Genomic DNA, 15482 nt, shown 5'->3' with positions numbered 1-15482 from the left:
ATTGGTCTATACCGCTGCTTTTCAAAGACATAAGCGCATGTCATTGGCCAGCGCTGCTAACATAGAGCGATATGAGGCGTATTTTAAATTGCAATAGAAAGAGGGCAAATGTTACTGCGTAACTATTTTGGACCTGTGGGCAAAGATACTCGCGTTACAATTGTTCTCGATGTATGTTTTGTGATCCAAAATGCCCACTAGTTTGTTTCAGATTGTGTAAAGAGTGTGTTTTATGACACGCTTGCGGGGCTGCGGGGACTATCCCAGCTGTGAGTCAGGCGAAGTGATGTCATAATTTCTTCAGTGCTTGTCACGGGCGTTTCCCACATCCTCTTTTAACTTATAAACAAATGTATTATCTATACTAGATCTGTCACTCAAGTCACTGCCCACAATCGATGTTGGAGTAACGGTACGCTCATTACTTTCCATTCGATATGAATCGACCATGTGCGTGCCTGCTGGCTTATTAAAGACATCTTTCTATTGAGAAATCTGTTCTTCCGTCCGTCATAACTTTTTAAGACACTCCTACTGGAATGTTGGGGGTAATTTATTCTGCCTTGTTCAGACTTGACACAGAGAAAAGTATATTGCAGATAAATAACACACACAAGAGCGCGCGCACACACACACACACACACACACACACACACACACACACACACACACACACACACACACACACACACACACACACACACACACACACACACACACACACACAAATAACACAATATCAGAAAAACATGGTTACAGATTTGTAGTTTCATTTGTGGTAAGTTGTTGCTTCATTGAGAAGATTTGGAGAGAGTTTCTCTTTATTATTTTACACATTGCCATCTGAAATATTTGGATCGCTATGCGTACGATGTCCGTGTTAATTTTTTTATGTTTTTTTTTTATGAGTTATGTGGTCCGAAGTATTGTGTATTGTTGTCTTGTAATGTTTGAATCAATATTTGTCGTTAATGTGATTAACGAAAAACAATATGACGACTGATGAAAGGACAAACATAAGCCCAAACTATCTTCTATTTTTTGTTATAATACACACAATATACAATATAAATAATAACCCAATATATACAATAGTATGCATATTGGAAGCCTATAACTTAGTTTAAACTGTAGCTTTTAGCCAGGTTACACGTAAGCCTCTCCTTTGAAGTTTCAATGAGACCAAGTGCAAACGATACAATCCATACAGCCTTTACCCAGCAGGTGGTGGTATTTTGACATATTTCAGTTCAATGACAAGCTAAAATTTAGGCCTTATATGTATATATTATATATGGCATATATCCCTAGGCTTGGAACTAGTATCCAGCACTAATGCCTATCTATAATATGGAAGAGCCACATTTATGGTAGTTAATCTATTCCTGGAAGGACTAGGTGTACCAGACCATAAATATGAGTATCGTACATGAGTATTAGTATTATACCCAGTATTAGTAATAAGAGCATAGGCCTTCTTTCAATTAAATAAAATACACATGTATATATTATAGTATAATTGTAGAAGTGAACTGAAGACTACTCCAATCCTACCAGATACGTATAAATGCTATATCACATACTTCATATTTCCATTAGCCTGTGTACTCTTATAGCCAATTTGGAGGACTAATTAATTCATAAAGTCACTCAATAGTGAAAAGCGGATTTAAGCAGCACTGAAGTTGCACTGATGTCCAATGCAACTTCATATCCCATGATTCATTATTTCCCCTCCGCAGTAATGTGGGGTGTGGTATAGTCTTTGAAGTGTGTTTGTGTGTGTGCATGTGTGTGCGTGCGTGCGTGCATGCACGACTGTGCGCACGCACGCGCGTACATGTACGCGTGCTGCTCAGTAGAGGGAGCGCGGCGGCAGCAGCAGCAGCGCAGACAGACAGGGCGCCGCTAGTGCACTACGGCCTGAGCATCCGCGAGGCGAAGGTAGGGAGATGCGGACAGTGTTTTATTGGGCGTGTGGACCGCGGTAGAAACGCCGGTTAGCTCCCACGAACCTAGCCCCTATGTTTCGATGAATGAATATCTATAATATTTTGCCAGAGAATCAATTCGGACATGTTTTTCTTCTTCATCCGCAATGGAGCGTCGACCTATAGCGCGTGAGAGCTTGTGACCGAGTGCCGATGAAGAAAACGGATCCCCATCAGAACCAGTACGGCCGGCTGTGGTAGGACAGAAAGCGACAGTCGCTTACATTTATAATATCCCTTTTGCAATGACCGGGTAGCCCAATGCACAGGCCCGCGTAGACATATCAGGTCATTTTGGCTAATTACAGTCTCTACATACATAATTAGGTTTCATCATTGGCCCCATTACGGTCTGGTATTTTGTGTTGCTAGGCCGAGCCATCGTCATAGTGTTGCCTTACAGCTCGAAGGCTTTCAGGATTCATGATGTCGAAGAATAAGAGCAGCGAGTCTGTGAAGGTGGTGGTCCGCTGCCGCCCGCTGAGCCGCAAAGAGGAGGCGAACGTGTCCTCGGCGGGTAGCATAGTGGACATGGATTTGCGGCTAGGCCAAGTGGTGCTCCGGAACCCCCGGGCGCCGCCAAGCGAACCCCAAAAAACGTTTACGTTCGACGCGGTCTACGACGGCAACTCGAAGCAACGGGACCTGTACGACGAGAGCGTCAGGCCGCTCATCGACTCTGTGCTGGCGGGATTCAACGGCACCATTTTTGCCTACGGGCAAACTGGCACGGGGAAAACGCACACCATGCAGGGGGCCTGGATGGACCCGGACCAACGGGGCGTGATACCCAACGCCTTCGACCACATCTTCACCCACATCTCCCGCTCCCAGTCGGACCGGCAGTACCTGGTGCGGGCCTCCTACCTGGAGATCTACCGGGAGGAGGTGCGGGACCTGCTGGACCCCAACCACGCCGGCGCCCGGGCCCTGGAGCTGCGCGAGAGCCCCGACGCCGGCGTGTACGTGCGCGACCTGACGTCGTGCGTGTGCAAGAGCGTGAAGGAGATCGAGGAGGTGATGAACGTGGGCAACCAGGCGCGGGCCGTGGCTGCCACCGACATGAACGAGCACTCGTCGCGCTCCCACACCCTCTTCCTGATCACGGTGGAGTGCAGCCAGCCGGGCCCCGACGGCCGCAAGCACATCCGCGTGGGCCGGCTCAACCTGGTGGACCTGGCGGGCAGCGAGCGGCAGGCCAAGACGGGCGTGCGCGGCGAGCGCCTGAAGGAGGCGGCCAAGATCAACCTGTCCCTGTCGGCGCTGGGCAACGTCATCTCGGCGCTGGCCGACGGCCGCAGCGGCCACGTGCCGTACCGGGACTCCAAGCTCACCCGCCTGCTGCAGGACTCGCTGGGGGGCAACGCTCGCACGGTGATGGTGGCCACGCTGGGGCCGGCGCCGCAGCACTACGACGAGACGCTGACCACGCTGCGCTACGCCAACCGCGCCAAGAACATCCAGAACCAGCCGCGCGTCAACGAGGACCCCAAGGACGCCCTGCTGAGGGAGTTCCAGATGGAGATTGCGCGCCTGCGGGCGCAGCTCCACCACCGGAAGGGGCGGAGCAAGCACCGGAAGGAGGAGGTGGAGGAGGGGGGGGAGGGGGATGGGGATGGGGAGGGGGGGGACGGGGGCGGCGGCGAGGAGGGGTGGGAGGGCGAGGGGGACACGGAGGGCGAGGAGGAGGTGGAGAAGGAGGGGCGGGAGTACGTGAAGCAGGAGGAGCAGAGGTTGGAGCGGGAGAAGGAGGCCATCCGGGGCGACCGCTCCCTGTTGGCGGAGGAGAAGCAGAGGCTGCTGGGAGAGAAGGAGAGGATGATGGGAGATCTGCGGAAGGAGCAGGAGGCGGCCGAACAGCTGAGCGCGAAGTACAAGGTGAGCCGCAGGGGGGTCCGTGGTGACCTCGTGGAGGTGAAGCCGCTTCCGAAAACCAAGCTTTGGGAAAACCATTGCTTGGTTGTGTACGAGCACTTTGTGATTGGCTGAAATAGTTCCGGGTGATGTCACTCTTGGTGACATCACCCGGAACCTCATCTGGTGCCATTTGTTTTCTTTGCTGTCACTGAGATTAGGTTCTAGCGAAATCCAGAGCTGTATTTCCGCCTCTTAGTCAAAAAGGAATTCTTGGCACACTCCATGGAAATCAATGACATGGACTTCTCTCAAGCATTCCACGTTCAACCCAAATAGTCACATGTCAACACGTACACTCATGTAGCCATTCTCTCTCACATACACACACACACATACACACAGACACACACACACACACACACACCGATTTGTACATACGCACTCTGCTGCACACCCACACACACATCTCTTTCACACAGGCTGTGTAATCTTAGGAGTCATCATCAAAGAGGTGTAGCTTATGACAAGATCATGTGAGTTAAGCCGCTGGACTGGTCCCAGACCATTTATCTGTCTCCTCTGTTTAAATAACAAACAAAGTATGTCATTTTTCCCTCTCAGGTAAGATTAGCGGATAGATATATCAAAAAACGAATTCAATTAACTGCAGTTATTTAAGAAATGTCTTCCTAAAGACAGATATATTTTATCCCTCCCAAAGTGGTAGAGGTCAAACGCTGACGTACAGGTTCGTAAACACACACACACACACACACACACACACACACACACACACACACACAGTGGGCATCAGTGATGCAGTGGGACTTGCTTTAAGGACTTGCACTGATCCATGCCCACATCCAGTCAATAAATCAGCCAGTGCAGAACGGCTGACTGCAGTCTATTGTTTTGTATCCTGACTGATCAAACCATCTCAGCTCACTGTGCGTGAACCCTTGCTTACTACAGACCAATCCAATTCGAATACACTCAAAGGCGCAATACCTAAATCAAACAAATGAAGAGTCTGAGAATTGTAACGTTATGAAACGCGACCCACAGACACAGACTTTTGCTGTAAGGTATAGAGCTTTAGATGAAGCACTGATCTCCCTTCGTGAACAAGAGGAGCAGAAAGTACAGTTAAATAAGCTCTGGCAGGAGTGCTTACAACGCGTTTCTAAGTCCCTGATTCATCATAGGAGCTGGCTTAGCGATTGTTCCTTTGTCTTTGTAATCTTGTGCGTTAGAGGGTGTCCGCTCTCTCCTGACAAAGCAAACACAATGGCGGCATGGAACCGTGTGTGTTACCCGGTGTGGTGCCCTTGGTCGTTTGGCTAATGACCAGGACAGTTTCACAATATCACAACACAGTGGGCCTCAAGGACAAACCAGCATGTCTTGTCCACCGTATATTATAGCCGTACTCTTTTTATATAAAAGCCGGCGTAAGGTGTTTCTGCAGGACACTGATTCGTCCATAAATCAAAAATATAGCTAAATATAGATGAACAAGAACAGAATCATGAATCCAAAATCCAGTTGACACATAAAGGACTGAATTCACTATCACTCAGGAAACCGATGTGGCTGGAAATGACCTGGATCAGCCCTTTTGAAAGAAAACCTTTGACCCATTTATTCCCATGGCGAAGGGTTGGATTTGGTACAAATATATTGTACGTTTTGTACCCATAGTACTATTCTGGCCTTACACGGCATGGCTGGGCCAGATCTGCACACCACTGTCCATTCTTAATTAGAGCAGTTGTAGCCAATCCACTATGTCCACCGGAGCCGTTCATATCAATACAGTAGATGCGATCGCTACATTTGTAAGCGCCCAACAATAACAATGAGGCAGGTTCATTGAAAGGACACGGCTGGTGTCATGATGTCTCAGTCTAATGCTGAGCCCTGCATTGTGGTTCAAGTGCAACTCAAGACAGAGCCGCTATGAACTGCTTTTGGACAACAATGGATCATGTGTTAGCCAGACAGTAAGTGGCCCCAGATTACCATGATTGATTACTGGTTTCTTCACTTGGTATTGGGCCTGCATTGTTTTTGTCATATGGTGTGATTTGTTTACAGGTGGATAAAGAAGGTAGCCTGCTAATAATACCTTCCAAAATATGTATATTTTGGAGAGTGTAAATAAGTCTTATGGCATCAAGTAAATTGTAGGTCTTTTAACTGCTACTTCAAGCTAAATCATGATGTGAGTTCTCCTAGTCTCCATTATTCAGTCCAAACTGAACCCTCCAGACCTTTTTCTCTGATTGGCTATGAACGAAATTGGCCGACCTATCAAAAACCCATAGCCCGGAACATTGCAATTTTCTCATTCGGCTCTCTACTCCTGTGGGAATAGAGAGCGAGGCAGAGCTGGAGTGGTTGCTAGGCAGAGGTACGAGGCACTGCGAGGCATCGCTGAAAGAAAACGCCAGCTAATTGAAATAGCGAGGAGAAATATTACATTTTAAATGCATTACATTATCATACCGTATTTTTAAAACTCACTCGGCCCTGCTTTTTCAGGCACACACACGGGACACACACACACACAGATACACACACAAATGTACACATACAAGTAGGTCAGACCATTTTCCAAGCTGGGTTTAGTCAGCTGGTACACTGCAGGGAGCTGTTGTTGGAAAGGTCTCCCTCCTGTCCCAGGTGGAGCAGAGCTCCATCTGCGCGCTACGCCCCGTGTTGACGGAGCGGTGGTGTTGGCGTTGTGATGGTATCTCGCTGGTAGCTGCCACCATGGGTCTTTTCAAAATAAAAGCTTCCCAATGTGCCATGGAACATGTACATGGTACAGATTTACCCCACGCTACCTTGCTTTGGTAGGTCCCAGAGATGGGTTTCTTTTTGGTGTTCTTTGGGTCAGGCCTCTCTTGTTAACCCTTGTTTTTTGTCACTCTCCATCAGGGTGTTTCCGACTGTCGTTCAGATGAGATAAGAATGAATCCCAGATAGAAAATTCTGCACACGGACTGATGAGACTGATGAAATATAAAATATTACTTTTGTTTTTTCGTTTTCTGCAATGCTTGGCAATGGATAGCAATGTTAGGTATCTGCCTTTTTTGTCTCCTGGAAGATTATTTCTGCCACACAAAACAGGAAATCATCATGATGGCAAAAGTATACTCAAAATATGCTGTTTTTCTGCCTACTCTTTGGTAGAAGTACTAGGAAGGTAAATGATTATTCATTGGGATATTCTCTGTGCAGTTTTAGAGGAGAGGATGGACGGGACATTGTGTTCCCCAGCCGGGGCTGCTGTGGGTAAAGTTGGAGTGGGAGTTTGTATACCTGTGAGGTAGACTTGTCCGACGTTATGCGATGTGTTTCTGTTGGCCGGTCAGATGCAGAAGAGAGCCTGTCCCTGGGTCAGGTGGACTATTCTTAGGACTTTTATGGGTCAGAGCTAGATGTTGTAGTCTCCCTTGCTCTTCAACTCTGCGTTCTTTTTCTCTCTCTTCCTCACTCTGTTCCACATTCTTTAACAATGTTTATGGCTTTCACCTTTAAAGTTGACTTTTTTAATGTCATTTTCTTGTTTCCTTCATCCTTCTTAGACTATATTTATCTTTCTCCATTTTAATGTCTCGTTCTCCCTTTCTTATCTACCCCTATATGTGTGTGTGTGTGTGTGTGTGTGTATGTTCTCTCTCTCTCTCTTTCTCGCTCCGTTCCCTCACCACTCTAAACTCTGTATCCGCTGAAGCCGCTAACCTTTCCCATGTTGTGTAAGTAGGTTAGCCGCCCTAGAAATAGGTTAAAAGGGGGAAAAATTGTCTATCTCTTTCCATCTATTTCAAACTCATCCGTTGTCGACTGCAATACAACCTTCCTTTGTGCATTTGAGTGGAAGTGTTTTATAATGTTTTTAGTGTTTTATTATTGTTTATATTGCCCTGTCTAGTCCATTATCATTATGAATCAGTGCATTGTGAAAGTGTAACCACAGCAAGCAAGCTCATCATTATGTTTATGAATGCTATCCTTTGGACGACTGCAGCAGCTGCAGTGGGTGTCTGTGCTCTCAGAATGCTGTCTGTGGCCAGTGTGTCATGAGGCTGGACAACTTCCTGCCGTCAGTTTCCTCTCAGTCCATATGTTTGCTCCGAAACAATTGGCATTACCTCATGGGAAATATGCCCCCCATTATGTGCTCAAACAAATACATGTTCATCACGAAACAAAGTACATGTATGAGCATTTGCATACACACACACACACACACACACACACACACACGTTCACATATGTGTATAAATGTAGAGGCATGCAACCCATTTGAACACACCACACACTCAAACACAGGCACACACACACACACACACACATCCTACTGGGTAGAATGAGTGTTTCCTGTTTATATATCTTGCCTTCCTGCCTAATTAGAGAAGGCTGATGAGGGAGGGTGTGTGTGTGTGTGTGTGTATATGTGTGTGTGTGTGTGTGTGTGTGTGTGTGGACGCTGGAGTAGATGGAGCTCTACATCTGTCAACATGGAATGCTGCACCACTGAAATATTGATGAATAGTTAACGTGTGTCCTTCTGTGTGTGTGTGTTTGTGTGTGTGTTTGTGGTGTGTGTGTGTGTGTGTGTGAGTGCTGTCCATCCCTTATCCTCCTGCAAGGAGACAGTGACGAGATTGATGGTAGAGACTCTTTGTCCTTATCTGATTTAACCCAAATAAAACCTTTAATATAAAAGATATGTATTATTGCTATAATAAATATCGTTGCTATTTGTATCCTTGCCAAACATCACCTTGGCTAAGAGGGGAACATAGGCTGAAAATCTAAAAATAGTTATACGCCTATGTGATACAGATGTTATACACGCCTGGTGAGAGATGAGGTTATTATTTCTGCTGGGCCTCAGGTCCTATAAACATGTTTAATGGGTGCTGCTGTCTGTCAGGGGGTTGAATTGGGAGGATGAAAGGTTAAATATTCCCCAGCAGCTGTCAGATTGGCAACGAGATTCGTTCGATCGTTAGGACAGTCCTGTTATGGCTTTCTTCTTTTAATTAAATCAACATGATTGTCAAAGCTGTTGTTCAAAGCGCTCTGTGGCCGGTGTTTTCATTGAATGACCTATCCACCTTACACACTGTCTACATTTTTCTGTTTCTGCCCCCTAATTCCTCCTCCTTTCCTGTCTTACTGTCCTAATCTTTCCCTTTTCCTCTCTGTCTTCCTCTGTCTCACACACACACGCACACACTCTCTCTCACTCACACACACACACACACACACACACACACACACACACTCATTCCACATTATGGCCCTGGTGTATTTATAGCAGCATGGACTTCCTCTACAGCAGGGACTCGCCTGGCTGTGATTGGCTGGCTGATGCAGCCCCTCTCAACAGGGTGGGAGGGACTTGAGTCTGCATAACCGTAGAGATATAGACATGCACACTCAGGCACAGATACTAATGTTAGTAGTGAACTTTTAATTAATAAGGAGGTTATTTTTGATAACTATGTTCATAATAACAAAGGTCTAATGCATTAAACAATTTACAGGTGAGCACATAGGCCTGGGCGATATGGCTGACAGACATATCACGATATAACTTGATCATATTAATCGATATCGATAACTATTGATCATTTTAATAATGTAAAAAGACTAGGCATCACCATGCTGGATTTAAGCACTTCTGTTTAACACTTAATATGACCTTCCACTGTTCTTCATTGATAATTACTCCAATGTCGATACAACAATGAAAAACACTCAAATATTGTAAAGAAGTATGGAACCATGTTTGTGTAACAAACCCAGCTGCTAGATTCGGTGGTCCAGTCTCTTATCGATATATATATTGAACATGTTTTATATTGATATTGATCAAAAGTCTATCACGATACGATAATTTATTGTTTTATTGCTCAGGCCTAGCACATATACACGCACTGATATACACCAATCCCTTTTCAGCTCTACATGCCTGTAAGAGCTGAGATGAGGGCTCAACATGCATGGATACCATAACCTAATGATACTCAAGTGCCTTACTTTGACTCTCGTCGTTGTCAATAAATCATGTATTGAACAAAGACATTGGACAACGTGGTTAGGCATTTAGTCTTTATTTTTAAACTCTTAAGTGCCCAATTGCACAAGCAGAGTCAATAACTGCAACCCCAACCCCATATTTCAGATACAATAAAAACTAGGAGGACAGATAATGAGGATTCACACACACACACACACACACGAACACGCACACACGCAGCAAAGTACAAAGCCTGCTTTATGTTTGCAGTTGGAGGCTGGACACAGATGAATCCTCAATGACTGGGTGGGGGGGGACAGTAATAATGGGAGTGTGTGTGTGTGTGTGTGTGTGTGGCGGGGGCGGGGGGGGGGTCTATCACAGGGTCGTTTGATAGCATCAATACAGTAGCTCTCTGACCTTCAGACTACTAGCTCTGGTATACTGGGAATTAGCAATGTATCCAACCAACCAGTGGATGTGCATGTGCATGCATTCATTTGTGTGCGTGTGCACGTGCGTGTGTGCGTTGTCTCGGCCACCGTACCGACCACACCAAAGCTTTGCCAGGAAATGAATGTAATGACATCACTGCCTATGGTCAGCCTCCTGGGGTTTGAGTCATCCACCCCGCCCCCCCCCCCCCCCCCTCCCCCTCCGTCACATCTCCTCCGTCCCATCTCCTCCAATCCACTCAGTCCTTCTGAGACCTTCTGATGTCACGTAATGGCATCAGCGAAGACGCATCCCCTTTTCCGGGAAAATGACGACATATAACGGTGACATGAACCAACAGTCCCCATCTCAAGGGGGTTCTGCGCTTTTATGAAAGAGAAAATAACCAAAAATAGATATCGTCGGTGCTTTTAAAACGGTTGTCACGTCAGAGTGTGTGTTGTCTCAATGTATCTGGTGTGATTCTGGACACGGCCGTCAGTGTTCTGCACTCACAGCGACGGTAAACCAGAGCCTTTCATAGTCGGCTAGGTTAGCTTGGAAATCACAGCGACGGTAAACCAGAGCCTTTCATAGTCGGCTAGGCTAGCTTGGAATCCCCAGACTGAAATTGTTCATTTTTTGACAGGACCCAGAAATCCCGTTACATCTAGGGAACATGAGGGTTTAACACGGTGAACAACACAAGCCTCACACTTCCTCTCATGACGAGTGGGTTCATCACACACTGACAGCAGTAGGAAATCTGCTTTCTTGTGTGTTTTTTCGTGTTGGCCAATACAAATGGGCTGCGGCTAAGAATAGCCCTGCCTCGATCTGCATCAATAACGTCTTGTTCAGCCCATTAGCGGATCAGCTGACCTCTTTTTGCAAGAATGACGCTTTCCAATAAGGTAGCATTAATGGATTATCAACCAGGTTTTATTTTAACGAGGCCACTTTTCACTGGGGAACCGATTACACAGCAAAGCAAAAGAGTTTGAAAGCACTGTTTTTTTTGTTTGTTTTTTGATTTACTCAAAAATCCCCAATAAAGGTTATTTAATCCAGAAATCGCTAGCTCCTTTCTTAATTGTCCTACGCTGAACGATAATGGTTAGTGTGTAGCATAGAAGTACAAATAAAACCAGTGTTCCCTCTTATAAAACAGTGCACATTTTAATGCGTGCACAGAAACTGGTCTATCCGGTAATAGGAAGAGAGAGCAGGCTATATGATACAGAATAGACAGAGAGTACAGACACAGAACCTCTTGGATGGACAGACAGACAGAGAGGGAGAGAGAGAGAGAGAGACAGAGAGAACCACTGGGCACTCGGCCTAGACTGAAACTCACTCTGACCTACTCTATACAATTGTTGGTGATTTCTGTTCTACCAGCAGTTAATTTGTATCCAACTTTTAGAAGCAGTGCACATTTAAATCCCTGCATCAAAACGGGTCTATCTGGTACCAGTGGGGGAGGAGAGACACATAACCACTTAGATGGACTTGGATGGCGAAAGCGAGAGCTAGAGAGTGAGCAAGAGAGTGAGAGAGAGAAAGAGAGAAATACAGGGCTAGGCAGGGCATCCATGATGGATGATTCAGCCCTTTAAATGAAGCTTAGTGATTATGGCACATCACAAACTAAGCAAGCATACACATAGAGAATCACACACTATACATGAACACACACGCACGCACGCACGCGCGCACACACACACACACACACACACACACACTCACAGAACACAAAGGCAGCAGTGAACAAAGAGGCTTTTTGTAAAGACCTGCTGCGGATGCATTCTCTCTGAAGGACATCACTGTACGCTCAGTCTGTGTCTGTGTCTGTGTGTGTGTGTGTGTGTGTGTGTGTGTGTGTGTGTGTGTGTGTGTGTGTGTGTGCGCACGTGCACGCATGTCCAATGTGTGTGTCTATTGTACATTAAGCATTTTACTGTCCATTTATACACACACACACACACATTAAGCAAAAAGGCTTTTGTGTGGTACCATGAGGTTGGAATGTGACCCATGTAAGCAGCCTCAACCCCTTTTTTGGGCCTCACTCCATCTTTTACCCTCCATCCCGTCCTCAGAGTCCTGTTTTTTTTTCTCCAATGTTTCCCACTAATGCCATGTCATTCTCTCTCTCTCTGTCTCTGTCTCTCTGTCTCGCTCTCTGTCTTTGTCTCTCTGTCTCTCTCTCTCTCTCTCTCTCTCTCTCTGTCTCTCTCCCCCTCTGTCTCTCTGTCTCTCTCTCTGTCTCTCTCCCTCTCGCTCTCTCTCTCTCTCTCTCTCTGTTCGAGTTAGCGTATACTTTCTGCCTTCAGGACAAGTCTCAGGGACAGATAATGACTTGACTGTGTGTGTGTGACTGTATATGTGTGTGTGTGTGTGTGTGTGCGTGTATGTGAACATAATTCCGTTCAACAACAGATTACATCACCAGAAACCCTCAGTCTGTAATCTCCTCGGTAACCAGAGATGCAGTGCCTGGAGAAATGCAAGAAGCTGAAAGAATCCTCGAAAACAATCACCAAAATTTAGCCTATAAACCTTTGTCATTTCCATCAACGCTCCATAAGCATGTAGGGACTGTATGTTGATGATCTAATGTTTTTAGGATTAATATATTTCAATAGAGAGAATTGTTTCATCATTTTGAAAATCTGATCATCTGAAATTGAAGACTCAGATTATTTATTTTAAAATGTAATGAGTGAATAATAATGTAATGAGTGAATAATAGCCTGCACTGTTTAGGCTTCTGTCTGATTGGCTCTTAACCTCTGGGACACTGGTACACTGCAGCAGGTGTTGCACGTTCAAAACATCCGTGGCAAAGTGCAGGCAGCATAACATGACATATCTTCACCTTGATCATTCTTATTTTTCCACAAACTTCACCGGATGTGTAATGGCGTTTGTGTGGTGGTGTGCTTATGCCAGGCCATGGAAAGCAAGCTGCTGGTTGGAGGGAAAAACATCACAGATCACACCAATGAACAACAGAAGATGCTGGAGATGAAGAGGCAGGAGATTGCCGAGCAGGTAAAATTAAATGAAATTACTAAAAAATGTTTATGGTCAATTGTTGACGACTGATTAGACAAATGACCCAAAAGTATTTATTTTCGAGAGAGAGATTTTTGAGAGATTATGGTGTGGCCCGATTCAGTGCATTCTTCTATCTTCACTGGTAAATCCATTGCAATCACTGCATCGGCATGTAAACATAAACGTGACAATGCCAGTGCTACACTACACCTAGGTGGCCACCACAGTCCGCCGACGCGACCCTCACTGGGCTCGTCCAGACCAGGACGCAGGGTGGTGGTTGGAAAGCGGTTTTATCGTGAACGTTTGCAGACAATGATCCATGCTGGTGCTCCACGCTGTTACACTGCCATGCAGGAGCTCTCTCTGAGTGTGTGTGGTGGTGACGGCTGGTTCAACCTGTTGACCATCGATGGCTCAATGTGAAACAGGTGTGCAGCCTCACCCAGCCCCACAGTCCAACTGGTCGGGCTGCTTGACCCAGCCGTCATCCACAAACACGCCACAAAACGCTAGAAAGCTTTTTACAAGAAGTATTTATAGTCTTATAGTCATGATGGATCACCAGGATTAGTATGTGCTCCACGTGAACCTCCTAAGATGGCGCAATTTGATTGGGTCGCTGTCTCGCGATATTGCGCGATATCCCATGACTGAGATCTCAAACTCGGGATATTGTTTTGCGCGTGTGACGGTCGTCTCGTCCCGCTAATAAAAACAAATAAATCCCGGCAAAAAGCGTTATCTTGTTTATTTCTGGAGTGTTCACGTGTAGTATATACTAAAACAGCGTTAATTATACCATTGAAGGCATATTTTGCCTTCAATTTACCATTGAAGGCAAAATACTGAAAAGCAGGACAATGTTAGTAGATTCTAAGAGAATAGATCACCGGACTACAATAACGTCAGCGATTGGTCCATCGTCTCTGGGATGTAACGGGGCCGCGGTGTGGCGTTGTGGTCTTCCAGTCCAGCAGGGAGCGGGAGATCCAGCAGCAGGTGTTGGCCCAAGATGAGGAGTTCCTGGAGCTACGCGAGACCTTCACCTCTCTGCAGCAGGAGGTGGAAGCCAAGACGAAGAAACTCAAGAAGGTATCACACAAACACACACACACACACATTCACACGACACCCCTCCCCCCCTCCGACCCCCCACGATGTCAGGGGCGTCATCTCTGATGCTGACCCACTGACCCACTGACCTCTGAACCCTGACCTCCAAGTCCCCCTGCCGCCAACGCAAACACTAAAGCCTCAAATATTTTCCATGGTTAGTCATTTTACTTTTGTTCTGATTGCGTTTGTTTTACAACGGCGGCCGAGGCGTTCCGTCCTGCTGCAACCGTGGACACACTCCTGTATGTCCCGTCCCTCCCATGTGCAGTCACAACACTGTGGTCAGAGAGAGAGAGAGAGAGAGAGAGAGAGAGACTCTCTGTCTCTCATTCCCGCTGCGCACGATCGACATTCAATTAGGACTTGGTCTTGGACTTCAGCGCTAAACGTAGCTGCTGTAAGCGGCGGAGCGGCGCCGAGCTGTGGTGGGCTCGGGCCGAGTGGAAGCACGCGACCCAGGGCTGGGGGCCAAAGGGGGCCCTAGGGGGGCAATGGGCCACTGATCCGTGTGGGATGGCTCAGAGAAAGACCAGCCTGAAAGCTGAGCAGGGGGACGGGCGACAGGGGGCGGGGGAGGGGGGGGTGGACAAAGGGGGTTGGTGGCTCAGACTGCCAAGATCCGACTGGTATCATTTTTTAATGTGTTCTTAGAGTTTTATTTCTCGTAAAGGATTCTGCTGATGCCCTCGTTGTTGCCAGGGGTAACCGGAGCTGGCGCTCTGTGCAGACTCATCTTTATCTACCCAGGAAGTCCCTGATGATAGAAGGTCACCTGTCTCTCGTGTTCCCTCTCGCTCTCTCTCTCTCTCTCTCGCTCTCTCGCTCTCTCTGCCTCCCCTGTGTCTCCCTGTCTCTCTCTCTCTCTCTATCTTGGTCTCCCCTGTGTCTCCCTGTCTCTCTCTCTCTCTCTCTTTCTCTCTCCCCTGTCTCTCTCTCTCTCTCTCTCTCTCTCTCTCTCTCTCTCTCTCTCTCCT

General features: G+C 46.7%; 1 protein-coding gene across 1 annotated transcript in view; it reads left to right on the top strand.

The window, feature by feature from the left end:
* Nucleotides 1-1938: 1938 nt before the first annotated feature.
* Nucleotides 1939-15482, top strand: part of kif3ca (kinesin family member 3Ca) — a 16427-nt gene continuing 2883 nt past the window's right edge. Inside the window, exons 1-3 of the mRNA XM_084483800.1 lie at nucleotides 1939-3869; nucleotides 13282-13383; nucleotides 14362-14560. Of these exons, the coding sequence (XP_084339926.1) occupies nucleotides 2415-3869; nucleotides 13282-13383; nucleotides 14362-14560 (1756 nt within the window). The 5' untranslated portion in view covers nucleotides 1939-2414. The remainder of the gene's footprint in view (nucleotides 3870-13281; nucleotides 13384-14361; nucleotides 14561-15482) is intronic.

The sequence above is a fragment of the Micromesistius poutassou genome (genome assembly GCF_964030765.1).
Source record: "Micromesistius poutassou genome assembly, chromosome: 19".
Classification (NCBI taxonomy): domain Eukaryota; kingdom Metazoa; phylum Chordata; class Actinopteri; order Gadiformes; family Gadidae; genus Micromesistius; species Micromesistius poutassou.
The sequence above is the reverse complement of the archived record's forward strand: the minus strand, read 5'-3'. Positions and strand labels throughout refer to the sequence as shown.